Here is a 14,341-nt window from a genome sequence, read left to right as displayed (position 1 = left end):
TAGGTAATGTATCTATCTGGAGCGCCTTCCCTTCTGTCTGCCCGTTGAGCTTGTGCTTACTGTTTTTTCAGTTCAAAATCTATCTTCTCTCTGAAGTTTTTAGTGATTTCCCCAGTTAGACTTAGTACTCTTTTTCTTTTGTGCCATTTTGAACCAGTACAGCAATGATCAAACTGTATTACAGTTGTATCTTCCTTTTCCATACATTGCAAGTTCCCTTACAACAGGGACTGTGTGTTTTCCTGTTTTTTACCCACAGTACTAGCATATTGCCTAGTAGATGATAATTACTGAGTAAATGCTCGTTGAAGAAGTGATTGACCTTCCTTCAATATTGAAACATTTTCACAGTCTCCATAATTTTAGATATTTCCTCGAGTCTAGAGCAGAGTCTCTCTTGATCTCATCACTGTGTTTATCTTTTTTAGGCTTGTGTAATTATCTTAGACATACAGGAAGTGTAAGGAGCCCCGGTGGCACAATGGTTAAGTGCTTGGCTGCCAATCAAAAGGTTGGCAGTACGAACCCACCCAGCAACTCTGTGGAAGAAAAACCCAGTGATCTGCTCCCTCAAAGAGTATAGCCTAGAAAATTCTATGAGGCAGTTCTACTTTGTCACATGGGCTTGCTATGAGTTGGAATCTTCTTGACAGCACCCAACAACAAAAAGAATCCAGGAGAGAGGTGTAGGAGCTTATGGCCTTCTCAGTGACTGATTCTCTTTAGCTAGCCCTTTTTCAGAGCTGGGAGCAACATTTCAAGTTGGATGTATAATGAACAATATAGATTACTAAAAGTAAAGGGTATGTCATGCTATGATCAGTTTATGGGCAGCCAAGAGGGGTCTCTGCTCCCAGTGCTAAGAGTTGAAGTGCCCTTCTCTAGCCCTTCTCTTGCTGAGCCCCTCACCGTGACACCAGGAATCGATAGGACCAAGTGGGATGTGTTGCCCTGTTCTTCACAGTGCCATACTCCCTCCTCGCTTCATCACCGTGTTCTGGTTGCTCAGGGTCCCAGAATTCTCTTCCCAGATGGTTCCAAGTCCACTGTCAGGGCCTGCATTGACCTCTTCCTGGATCTGTCCTCCCAAGGGCAGACTGTACAGCCAATGTAAGCTCCTTTAGGTGTGAGGGGTGATAGAAGGTAAATGTTTGAAGAGGTGAATAGAGCTTGAATTTGAGGGCTATGGCTTCCTCATGAGTTTGCATAAGGTTCCACATGATAGGTTGGAGTCAGGGGTCTGAAGGGAAGTGGGTCTCCAAGCAAGGGGCTGGGGTCCAGCTCTCCCTTGACCATACTGTGCTGGTGTGGATCTCTAAGGAGTTCAAGAAATCTAAGGTGCGGCCTTCCGGGATGTTACCAACATCGGAGGAGAAACATTTAATTCCATGATTGCTAGCTTGATTTATAGGGTCACTGTGGGGTCACTATGAGTTGGAATCGAGTCAAAAGCAGTTGGTTAGCTTGATTTATATAACTTTTAAGTAGTTAGACACATGGCATCAGTGTTTCTATTTGTGCTCTTGATCCAGATCCCATAAAGTTTAGAGGTGAGCCTGGAAAAGGTCCTTCTCCCCTAGTTAAGACGTAATATTGAAGCCTCTACCAAGGCTTTTCCAGCTCTGCTATGGTTCCCCTCCCCCTCCTTTCCCTTCGCAGCCCGCCAAGCTGTGGTCTCTAACCCCGGTTTGGCCCGAGTCCGTCAAGCCCCGGCCCCTAACCGCGGTTTGAATTTGGCGCTGGATCTCTGTGCATGCACAAGCCAGCATCTTGGCGCATGCACAGGACCGGAAGAACTGTGTCCTTAGCTGACCTCTGACCTGAGCATCGCAGGCGGGGAAGATATTCTCTAGCGCACCGCAGCACCCAAGCCCCTTTGCAAAGTGAAAGGTCCCACCATTGCAATATGAGTCAATACCCAGATCTCCAAATTTGGGCATAGGAGGCTTGGGGTTTCAGATTTCGGGCACCAATCCCTGGGCCCTGGGGACTCGAGGATATAAAAGCTCCCTGCTCCCCTTGGGTGGGGAGCTCATGATCTTTCAGCTGCTGGGCCCCACTTAGCTCCTTGTTTGCACAAACAATAAATCCCCACTTTATATTTCTCTTGCAGTTGGTGGCATATGTCCGTCTTATTTGGACAGGCTAATAGGACAGGACAAGAACCTGAGTTTGGTTACGATATTAAAAAACAAAACAAAACCTGCTGCCGTCAAGTTGATTCCAATGCATGGTGACGCCATGTGTTACAGAATAGAACTGATCTCCACAGGGTTTTCTTGGCTGTCAGCTTTATGGAAGCACCAGACCTTTCTTCCACCATGCTGCTGGGTGGGTTTGAACTGCTAACCTCTCAGCTGGTAGTTAAGCACAAACCACTGGTGCTACACAGGGAGCTATGATATAATATTATGAGGGGAAATACCAAGTACTGTAGAATACACAGCAGTTTGTTTCCTCATAGTTGGTGTTCTCCTTGGTGCACAGGAAAGGAAAAGACTTGAAAAATCAGAGGGGCTTGGTGACCTGGAGGTCTGTAGAAAGCTATAACAAGGAGGGATAATCGGTTATGTAGCCCGAAGGCATGAGAGCCAAAACTTGGGTGTATGGAGGAGAGAGGGAGAATGACCTGAGAGGAGCAAGAAGGGCGCCCCCTCCAGGACCAGTGGTCTGAAGACTGAGTAAGAGAAAATGGCCACCACTCAGGAGAGCTGCAGGAACAGCAGATTCTCCTGAGGAGAAGTAGATTCCTGTTCCAGCAAGAAGGTGAAGGGGTCGTTGAGAGAAAAGGAAGAGGTAATAGGGCATCTTGCTGTTGAGGGTCCATGAGTTTACCAACAGTGGCAGAACATTCGAGGAAGTAGACTCAGTCAGTATTGATAGAGCTGGTCTGGGTGGTGAAGGGTGATCTGAGAAGTCTTAGGCTTCTTAAGGTGTTTGAATATAATTTTCATTGTTTAAAAATTGTCTGTTTACTTTTTTAATGGCAGGGATAAAAATGATCAGTTAAAGGCCAGAAAATTCGAAATAAAGCTAGCATATACAGTTGAACATCTTCATTTCCTGGAGGATCTGAAGAAGATTCAGGAAATCCCCCAGGACCGCACATACGCTGATGTGAACGCGCTGGACACCAAGGTCAGCATGTGGATGGGCTCCATATGCCAGGGAATTACAATTTGTCTGTTGTAACACTCATTGTAGTGATGGTTTAATGTAATATCTTTGAAAACTAAGTGAAATCCCTACTAGAAATAACATGTTTGTGTAATATCTTTTAAATATTATTCTCTGTGTAATGTATTTGCTGTACAATGCTATCCAAACTTGACGGACTAAAGTTCTACAGAGAATTTTTTCTTTCATACTAATTGGCCTATGAGAGTGTCAGCCTTTTATTTTGCTTCATGGTACTCTTCTGGATTACTATATGGCCTGACTCAAGTATTCAATCCCACATGCTGCATTTTAATGCTGGTCATATTTGGGTGAAGTCCCTGGGTGTTATAAATGGTTAACTGCTTGGCTGTTAACCAAAAGGTTGGGGGTTTGAGTCTACCCAGGGGCACCTCAGAAGAAAGGCCTGGCAATCTACTGAAAAATCAACCCAAACCAAACCAAACTCAGTGCTGTCGAGTCGATTCTGACTCATAGTGACCCTATAGGACAGAGTAGAACTGCCCCATAGAGATTCCAAGGAGCACCTGGTGGATTTGAACTCCTGACCCTTTGGTTCACAGCTGTAGCACTTAACCACTACGCCACCAGCTCAGCCACTGGAAACCTTATGGAGCACAGTTCTACCCCGACACACATGGGGTCACCATGAGTCAGAATTGACTTGATTAACAACTGTTTTCTTTAAATATATTTAGGTATGTGTGGTACAATATGTATTAAATAATAACTGTAGAATTTCTCAATTTCAGAGACCTTCTATATCGTATCCAAGATATTCCATTAAACGGGTATTGGAATATCCAAGATGTTATGATATTCCTTCAGTTTTTTTTTAAATAATTTTTATTGTGCTTTAAGTGAAAGTTTACAAATCAAGTCAGTCTGTCACATATAAGCTTATATACACCCATTTACTCTCCCCCTAATGAGTCAGCCCACTCCCTTCTTCCAGTCTCTCCTTTCGTGACCGTTTTGCCAGTTTCTAACCCTCTCTACCCTCCCATCTCCCCTCCAGACAGGAGATGCCAGTACAGTCTCAAGTGTCCACCTGATACAAGTACCTCACTCTTCATCAGCATCTCTCTCCAGCCCATTGTCTCGTCCCTTCCATATCTAATGAGTAGTCTTCGGGAATGGTTCCTGTCCTGGGCCAACAGAAGGTTTGGGGACCGTGACCGCTGGGATTCTTCTAGTCTCAGTCAGACCATTAAGTCTGGTCTTTTTATGAGAATTTGGGGTCTGCATCCCACTGTTCTCCTGCTCCCTCATGAGTTCTCTGTTGTGTTCCCTGTCAGGGCAATCATCAGTTCTGGCTGGGCACCATCTAGTTCTTCTGGTCTCAGGATGATGTAAGTCTCTGGTTCACGTGGCCCTTTCTGTCTTGGGCTCATAGTTATCATGTGACTTTGGTGTTCTTCATTCTCCTTTGATCCAGATGGGTTGAAACCAATTGATGCATCTTAGATGGCTGCTTGTTAGCATTTAAGACCCCAGATGCCACACTTCAAAGTGGGATGCAGAATGTTTTCATAATAGAGTTTATTATGCCAATTGACTTAGAAGTCCCCTTAAGCCATAGTCGCAAACCCCCGCCCTTGCTCCGCTGACCTTCGAAGCATTCAGTTTATCCCAGAAACTTCTGTGCTTTTAGTCCAGTCCTGTTGAGCTGACCTTCCGTGTATTGAGTATTGAGTATTGTCCTTCCCTTCACCTAAAGTAGTTCTTATCTACTAACTCATCAGTAAATAACCCTCTCCCACCCTCCTTCCCTCCCCCCTCTCGTAACCACAAAAGAATGTGTTCTTCTCAGTTTATACTGTTTCTCAAGAACTTATAAAAGTGGTCTTATACAGTATTGGTCCTTTTGCATCTGATTAATTTCACTCAGCATAATGCCTTCCAGGTTCTTCCATGTTAGGATATGTTTCACAGATTCGTCACTGTTCTTTATCGATGCATACTATTCCATTGCGTGAATGTACCGTAACTTATTTAACCATTCATCTATTGATGGACACCTTGGTTACTTCCAGCTTTTTGCTATTGTAAACAGTGCTGCAATAAACATGGGTGTGCAATATATCTGTTCGTGTAAAGGCCCTTATTTCTCTAGGGTATATTCCGAGGAGTGGGATTTCTGGGTTGTATGGTAGTTCTATTTCTAACTTTTTTTTTTTTTCCTTTCCATTCTTGCCTTTTTTTTTTTTAATTAACTTTTATTAAGCTTCAAGTGAACATTTACAAATCCAATCAGTCTGTCACATGTAAGTTTACATACATCTTACTCCCTTCTCCCACTTGCTCTCCCCCTGTTGAGTCAGCCCTTTCAGTCTCTTGTTTCGTGCCAATTTTGCCATCTTCCCTCTCTCTCTATCTTCCCATCCCCCCTCCAGTCAAGAGTTGCCAACACACTCTCCAGTGTCCACCTGATTTAATTAGCTCACTCTTCATCAGCATCTCTCTCCCCTCCGCTGACCAGTCCCTTTCATGTCTGATGAGTTGTCTTCGGGGATGGTTCCTGTCCTGTGCCAACAGAAGGTCTGGGGAGCATTGCCGCCGGGATTCCTCTAGTCACAGTCAGACCATTAAGTATGGTCATTTTATGAGAATTTGGGGTCTGTATCCCACTGATCTCCTGCTCCCTCAGGAGTTCTCTGTTGTGCTCCCTGACAGGGCAGTCATCGATTGTGGCCGGGCACCAACTAGTTCTTCTGGTCTCAGGATGATGTAGGTCTCTGGTTCATGTGGCCCTTTCTGTCTCTTGGGCTCTTAGTTGTCCTGTGACCTTGGTGTTCTTCATTTTCCTTTGCTCCAGGAAATTGGGTTGAGACCAATTGATGCATCTTAGATGGCCGCTTGTTAGCATTTAGGACCCCAGACACCACATTTCAAAGTGGGATGCAGAATGTTTTCATAATAGAACTATTTTACCAATTGACTTAGAAGTCCCCTCAAACCATGTTCCCCAGACCCCCGCCCCTGCTCCGCTGACCTTTGAAGCATTCATTTTATCCCGGAAACCTCTTTGCTTTTAGTCCAGTCCAATTGGGCTGACCTTCCTTGTATTCAGTGTTGTCTTTCCCTTCACCCAAAGCAGTTCTTATCTACTGATTGATCAATAAAAAACCCTCTCCGTCCCTCCCTCCCTCCCCCCTTCGTAACCACAAAAGTATGTGTTCTTCTCAGTTTTTTCTATTTCTCAAGATCTTATAATAGTGGTCTTATACAATATTTGTCCTTTTGCCTCTGACTCATTTCGCTCAGCATAATGCCTTCCAGATTCCTCCATGTTATGAAATGTTTCAGAGATTCGTCACTGTTCTTTATCGATGCGTAATATTCCATTGTGTGAATATACCACAATTTATTTAACCATTCATCCGTTGATGGACACCTTGGTTGCTTCTAGCTTTTTGCTATTGTAAACAGAGCTGCAATAAACATGGGTGTGCATATATCTGTTTGTGTGAAGGCTCTTGTATCTCTAGGGTATATTCCGAGGAGTGGGATTTCTGGATTGTATGGTAGTTCTATTTCTAACTGTTTAAGATAACGCCAGATGGATTTCCAAAGTGGTTGTACCATTTTACATTCCCACCAGCAGTGTATGAGAGTTCCAATCTCTCCGCAGCCTCTCCAACATTTATTATTTTGTGTTTTTTGGATTAATGCCAGTCTAGTTGGTGTGAGATGGAATCTCATCGTAGTTTTAATTTGCATTTCTCTAATGGCTAATGATCGGGAGCATTTTCTCATGTATCTGTGGGCTGCCTGAATATCTTCTTTAGTGAAATGTGTGTTCATATCCTTTGCCCACTTCTTGATTGGGTTGTTTGTCTTTTTGTGGTTGAGTTTTGACAGAATCATGTAGATTTTAGAGATCAGGCGCTAGTCTGAGATGTCATAGCTGAAAATTCTTTCCCAGTCTGTAGGTGGTCTTTTTACTCTTTTGGTGAAGTCTTTAGATGAGCATAGGTGTTTGATTTTTAGGAGCTCCCAGTTATCGGGTTTCTCTTCGTCATTTTTAGTAATGCTTTGTATTCTGTTTATGCCTTGTATTAGGGCTCCTAAGGTTGTCCCTATTTTTTCTTCCGTGATCTTTATCATTTTAGTCTTTATGTTTAGGTCTTTGATCCACTTGGAGTTAGTTTTTGTGCATGGTGTGAGGTATGGGTCCTGTTTCATTTTTTTGCCAATGGATATCCAGTTATGCCAGCACCATTTGTTAAAAAGACTATCTTTTCCCCAATTAACTGACACTGGGCCTTTGTCAAATATCAGCTGCTCATACGTGGATGGATTTATATCTGCGTTCTCAATTCTGTTCCATTGGTCTAGGTGCTTGTTATTGTACCAATACCAGGCTGTTTTGACTACTGTGGCTGTATAATATGTTCTAAAATCAGGTAGAGTGAGGCCTCCCACCTTCTTCTTCTTTTTCAGTAATGCTTTACTTATCCGGGGCTTCTTTCTCTTCCATATGAAGTTGGTGATTTGTTTCTCTATCACGTTAAAAAATGACATTGGAATTTGTATCGGAAGTGCATTGTATGTATAGATGGCTTTTGGTAGAATAGACATTTTTACTATGTTAAGTCTTCCTATCCTTGAGCAAGGTATGTTTTTCCACTTATGTAGGTCTCTTTTAGTTTCTTGCACTAGTACTTTGTAGTTTTCTTTGTATAGGTCTTTTACATCTTTGGTAAGATTTATTCCTAAGTATCTTATCTTCTTGGGGGCTACTGTGAATGGTATTGATTTGGTTATTTCCTCTTGGATGTTCTTTTTGTTGATGTAGAGGAATCCAAGTGATTTTTTTGTTTATCTTATAACCTGAGACTCTGCCAAACTCTTCTGTTAGTTTCAGTAGTTTTCTGGAGGATTTCTTAGGGTTTTCTGTGTATAAGATCATGTCATCTGCAAATAGAGATACTTTTACTTCTTCCTTGCCAGTCCGGATGCCCTTTATTTCTTTGTCTAGCCTAATTGCTGTGGCTAGGACCTCTAGCACAATGTTGAATAAGAACGGTGATAAAGGGCATCCTTGTCTGGTTCCCGTTCTCAAGGGAAATGCTTTCAGGCTCTCTCCATTTAGAATGATGTTGGCTGTTGGCTTTGTATAGATGCCCTTTATTATGTTGAGGAATTTTCTTTCAATTCCTATATTGCTGAGAGTTTTTATCATGAATGGGTGTTGGACTTTGTCAAATACCTTTTCTGCATCAATTGATAAGATCATGTGGTTTTTGTCTTTTATTTTATTTATATCATGGATTACATTAAAGGTTTTTCTAATATTAAACCAACCTTGCATACCTGGTATAAATCCCACTTGGTCGTGGTGGATTATTTTTTTGATATGTTGTTGAATTCTATTGGCTAGAATTTTGTTGAGGATTTTTGCATTTATGTTCATGAGGGATATAGGTCTGTATCAGGGATATGGTGGCTTCATAGAGTGAGTTAGGTAGTATTCCATCATTTTCTATGCTTTTAAATAGCTTTAGTAGTAGTGGTGTTAACTCTTCTCTGAAAGTTTGGTAGAACTCTGCAGTGAAGCCATTCGGGCCAGGGCTTTTTTTTGTTGGGAGTTTTTTGATTACCTTATCAATCTGTTTTTTTGTTATGGGTTGATTTAGTTGTTCTACTTCTGATTGTGTTAGTTTAGGTAGGTAGTGTTTTTCTAGGAATTCATCCATTTCTTCTAGGTTTGCAAATTTGTTAGAGTACAATTTTTCAAAATAATCTGATATGATTCTTTTAATTTTAGTTGGGTCTGTTGTGATATGGCCCATCTCGCCTCTTATTCAGGTTATTTGTTTCCTTTCCTGTATTTCTTTAGTCAGTCTGGCCAATGGTTTATCAATTTTGTTAATTTTTTCAAAGAACCAGTTTTTGACTTTGTTAATTCTTTCAATTGTTTTTTTGTTCTCTATTTCATTTAGTTCAGCTCTAATTTTTATTATTTGTTTTCTTCTGGTGCCTGATGGATTCTTTTGTTGCTCTCTTTCTATTTGTTCAAGTTGTAGGGACAGCTCTCTGATTTTGGCTCTTTCTTCTTTTTGTATGCTGTCATTTTGATGCCTTTTTGTGTGTGTTGTTGAGAATTTCATTTTTCCACTTACTTTTTTGTGCTGAGACATTTTTCTTTGTAAATTGTGTGTTCCTTATTTTCATAGTAGTCGAATTTATGTTTGCTGAGTCATCATGTTTTTCTTGGTTTTTATTTTGAGTTAGGAAATTGTTAAACCTCTTTGTGGTTACCTTAATATTTGCCCCTATTTTTCTAAGTAAAAACTTAACTTGTATCGTCCTATATCGCCTTGTTTTCCTCTCCATATGGCAGTTCTATGCCTCCTGTATTTAGTCCCTCTTTTTGATTATTGTGATCTTTTACATAATGACTTCAATGATTCCCTGTTTTGAGCATTTTTTCTTTTTTAAAATTAATCTTAATTTGTTTTTGTGATTTCCTTATTTGAGCTGATATCAGGATGTTCTGTTCTGTGTCGTTGTGTTGTTTTGTTATCTGATGTTATTGATTTTCTGACCAAACAATTTCCTTTAGTATTTCTTGTGGCTTTGGTTTGGTTTTTGCAAATTCCCTAAGCTTGTGTTTATCTGTCAATGTTTTAATTTCGCCTTCATATTTGAGAGAGAGTTCTGCTGGATAAATGATCCTTGGCTGGCAGTTTTTCTCCTTCAGTGCTCTGTATATGCCATCCCATTGCCTTCTTGACTGCATGGTTTCTGCTGAGTAGTCTGAACTTATTCTTATTGATTCTCCTTTGTAGGGGACCTTTCTTTTCTCCCTGGCTGCTTTTAAAATTTTCTTTTTATCTTTGGTTGTGGCACGTTTGATGATAATATGTCTTGGTGATTTTCTTTTTGGATCAATCTTATATGGGGTTCGATGAGCATCTTGTAGATATCCTTTTATCTTTCATGATGTCAGGGAGGTTTTCTGCCAACAGATCTTCAACTGTTCTCTCCGTATTTTCTGTTATCCCTCCTTGTTCTGGAACTCCAATCACATGCAAGTTATTCTTCTTGATAGAGTCCCACGTGATTCTTAGGGTTTCTTCATTTTTTTAAATTCTTTTATCTGATTTTTCTTCAGCTAAAAATATTGGTGTCAATTGCCTTATCCTCCAGCTCCCCCACTCTGCACTCCAATTGCTCGATTCTGCTCCTCTGACTTCCTATTGAGTTGTCTAATTCTGTAATTTTACTGTTACTCTTTGGATTTCTGAATGCTGTCTCTCTGTGGATTCTTGCAGGTTATTAATTTTTCCACTATGTTCTTGAATAATCTTTTTGGTTTCTTCAACTGCTTTATCAGTGTGTTCCTTGGCTTTTTGTGTGATTGCCTTATTTCATTTTTGAGGTCATCCCGGATGTCTTGAAGCATTCTGTAAATTATTTTTTTATATTCTGCATCTGGCAATTCCAGGATTGTATCTTCATTTGGGAAAGATTTTGATTCATTAATTTGGGGAGTTGTAGAAGCAATCATGGTCTGCTTCTTTATGTCGTTTGATATCGACTGCTGTCTCCGAGCCATCTATGAGATATTGTAATGATTTATTTTATATTTGCTCACTGAGTCTTATCTTGTTTTGTTTGGGCTACTAGATTGCGCTGTCTTGATTGTTGTAGGCTTTGAATCACTTATGTCCTCTTACCAGCTGGTTTGGGCCAGTACCAGAAATATAAGCCTAAGAGTCCATTCACTATTCTTGAGTAGAATCTGATTTTAGGTCACCAAGTGTGTGGGGTAGACTGTCACTTATTCACTTAGAGGAGTAGTGGTGATAGTTGTGTGCACCAGATTCTAGTAGCAGCAGGAGGCCACATTACGGGGGGAGCAGGATGCTGACAGGCTTCCCCCAAGTGCCAGTGATGTAGGTGTGTCTCTATTCCTAAAGCACTTTGGTGGGTGGGCTCTGCAGCTGTACCTTAGGCACCCAATGCATGTACCTCTACAGATTGGTAGATGTCACTATCCTCAGACCCCTATGGCAGGAGGTTAGGTGGTTTGGGTGGAGCTTCAGCCCTCAGTTCCCCGTTGTGGGTCAGTGAGGGCTCTGTTGAATACGCAGAAATATCAGACCTAGGAAACTTGTCTTTCCAGTAATCCGCTAAAACAATTACAGTCAGATCACCATCAGAATTGCCTTTGCATTATAATAGCCACCTTGTTCCCTGTAGGGATGAAAGCCCAAGACTATGGATCACAAATGCTTGTCTGGAGCTGGTTCTGTATTTTTAGTCCAATTTCAAGAAGTCAGGGAATGATTCTTGGTCCCTGGGTTTTTTGTAGCTGCTTCTCTCAGGCCAGGAGAATGGGTTAGGAAAAGACAAAACAAACAAAGAAAACGAAAACTGCAGAGCAATTCACTCTCTGGCCCGGGCAATTCCAATGTTAATGAAGCCGCCTGGGAAGGGGAGGGGATGGATCAGATAGATAGGAGAGATTACACCCAGGAATATAGACAGAGTTACTTATCTTGCTTGGGATTACCGTTTTATCTGAGATTCCCAAGGGGCGTGTCGACTGTGTGTGCTGGCTGGGTAGAGATTGCCCCCAAGGGTCAGGCCCACGTCCTGTGCATGTGCTGTCCCAGAAGCCGTGGTTAGTTCCTCCGCTCCCAGTCCAAAGCCCAGGCCCAAGGTTCCCCGGCTGGGATGCCGCATTCCCAGCTCCAAAATCAGTCACTGCCTCCCCATGACTTCTCCTCCTGTCAGCTGCGTCACTGAGCTGCCTGTGTGCACTGGCTGGGCTTCCCCTGGGGTCACTTCAGGGGGCTAGGGCTGTGCCCCCTGTTTGCACCGTCTCAGGATGCCATGCTCAGCTCCCCTACACCCAGTCCAAAGCCCGGCGCCAAGGTTTTCTGACTGGAACGCTGGCTCCAGGCTCTGAAAATGGTCACTGCTTCCCCGTGGTTGTTCATTCTCTTGTTATCCGCGTCAGTGTGCAGCCTGCTTGAGCTGGCTGAGTCTCTCTGGAGGTTACGCCAGGGGGCTAGGGGTTAGGGCTGTGTCCCGTGCCTGCCCCGCCTCAGCAAGCCACAATCAGCCCTGCCACTCAGCACCAGGGAACCGTGGGGGCTCAAGGCGGTGGGGTGGGTTGCAGGTTCCAGAAGCGGTCGCTGGTTCAGGGTGCAGCTTTTCGCTCACCTGTCACTCAGGTCAACTCTCTAGATCTGCGTTTGATGGTCAGAGTTCGTAGATTGTCATGTATGTGTTCGATTCACTTGTTTTTCTGAGTCTTTGTTGCAAGAGGGATCCGAGGTAGCATCTGCTCAGTCAGCCGTCTTGGCCCCGCCCTCCTCCTTCAGTTTTTTAACTGATGCGAATAATTCATATTCATTGTAGAAATATTTGAACGTACAAAGCAAAAAAAAAAAAAAAGTCACCACACAGATATATTCACTGTCCTTACAGAATTTTTTGTGCCTATACACATAAACACACCCACACCCATTTCATCTATTTATTCACTAATAAAGTAGGATCATATTATGCAAATTACTTTCCTTTCCTCATTTACCTATTTATTGCTTGTTAATAATTATAGAGTTACATCATTATTTTAATAGCTTCATTGTATTTGTTTATATGGATGAGCCCTGGTGGCGCCATGGTTAAGCGTTTGGCTGCTAACCAAAAGGCTAGCAGTTCAAATCCATCAGCTGCTCCTTGGAAACCCTGTAGGGCAGTTCCTTTCTGTCCTATAGGGTCTCTATAAGTTGAAATCAACTCAATGGCAATGGGTTTGTTTTCTTTTTCTTTTTTTTAAAATTTAACCAGTCTTCTTGCCCTTGGCTTCATAGATTATTTTCATTATTTTTTCTTGTTTTTAAGAGTAGTGTTTACCTTGAACGTCTTTGCCAATACCTGGCTTTCCTCCTTAGGGTAAATTCCCTAGAAGTGGAATCATGAGGGTACTGACATTTTCAAGGCTTTGGATGTGAGTTGTGACTCATTTGCCTACCCATTCCTGGGTTGAGCAAATGATTAAGTGCTCGACTACTGGCCAAAAAGTTGGTGGTTCAAACCCAACCTGAGGGCCTTGGAAGACAAACCCGGTGATCTGCTCCCAAAAGGTCACAGTCTTGAAAACCCTATAGAGCGGTTCTACTCTGCACACAGGGGATCACTGTAAGTCAGAATCAACTCATGGCAACTAATAACGACAACGACATAGGGTAGGGAACCAGCTGTGCCTTCTTGGTAGAGTCCCTCTCTAAGTGGGGGTGAAGGGGTGGGGAGAGCCCCTAAAGCTCCAGCAGAAAACTCGTCTCCCTCAGGTAGCAGTCAGTTTTGACTCGCCCCTGCCCTGGGCAGCTCCCTTTGGTATATGACTATCTCTGCTCTCAGACAGTCTGCTTGAAGAAGAGGGAAGATTGTTTCTGTAGTTATAAAATATTCTTTTGCTTTTAGAGGCTCAGTAGCAAATAGAAGTCTTGCTTTGTGCAAGGTATAAACGATTTGTTCATGTAAATAACCTTCGGTTCTAATGGAAATTGAAATTAAAAAATGCATTATTAACTATCCTGTACTTCTTTCTTTTAGTCTCTGCGAGCAGCGTTTGAACGAGTAGAACCAACGAGAAAATCTAAAACGTTGAAGGCTTTGGCACAAAGGGGTATTGGATTTCATCACAATTCCATGTATTTTAAAGAAAGAGAGTTTGTGGAGATACTCTTTGCAAAAGGGTTTATCAAGGTAGGTAATTATTTTGCATTTTAAAGCTGAAGTTATATATACATGATGCTGAATGCCAATGAAAAGTGAAAAATCATACGAGTTTTCTCATCTAGTCTGTGTCTTTTTGTTACAGCACATTTACAGCTTCTCCATCTAGTCCATTTATTTGAGCTTAGAGGATGTTTAAGGTATAGTTTTGATTGGACCTTTTTCTAATCTCTTAACTCAGCTAGAGGAAGATGTATCTCTTTCCCAGGAATTGGAAAAATCTTGTCCTAGCCTAACGTGTGCTAGACAGAGTTTATAGATTTGGTACCTCTAAATGGACATGGAGCAGAGCATGGTACCTTAAAGCGCTCTTGAACAAACACTTGTTAACTTATTGTTAGTATGTCCCAGGAGGATGTAACGTTCTCTTTCTAGGTGGATAAAATAGTCTGCATAAATT

The 14,341-nt window shown here is 42.0% G+C and overlaps 1 protein-coding gene across 1 annotated transcript in view; it reads left to right on the top strand.

The window, feature by feature from the left end:
* The window catches only part of LOC126065112 (probable ATP-dependent RNA helicase DDX60-like), a 146,456-nt gene that overhangs the window by 89,355 nt on the left and 42,760 nt on the right, over positions 1-14,341 (top strand). Inside the window, 2 exon segments of the mRNA XM_049864801.1 lie at positions 2,991-3,138; positions 13,759-13,915. Coding sequence (XP_049720758.1) covers positions 2,991-3,138; positions 13,759-13,915 — 305 coding nt within the window.

The sequence above is a fragment of the Elephas maximus genome, chromosome 21, assembly GCF_024166365.1.
Source record: "Elephas maximus indicus isolate mEleMax1 chromosome 21, mEleMax1 primary haplotype, whole genome shotgun sequence".
In the NCBI taxonomy this organism is placed as follows: domain Eukaryota; kingdom Metazoa; phylum Chordata; class Mammalia; order Proboscidea; family Elephantidae; genus Elephas; species Elephas maximus.
Note: the sequence above shows the minus strand (reverse complement) of the source record. Positions and strands in the feature narration are given on the sequence as shown.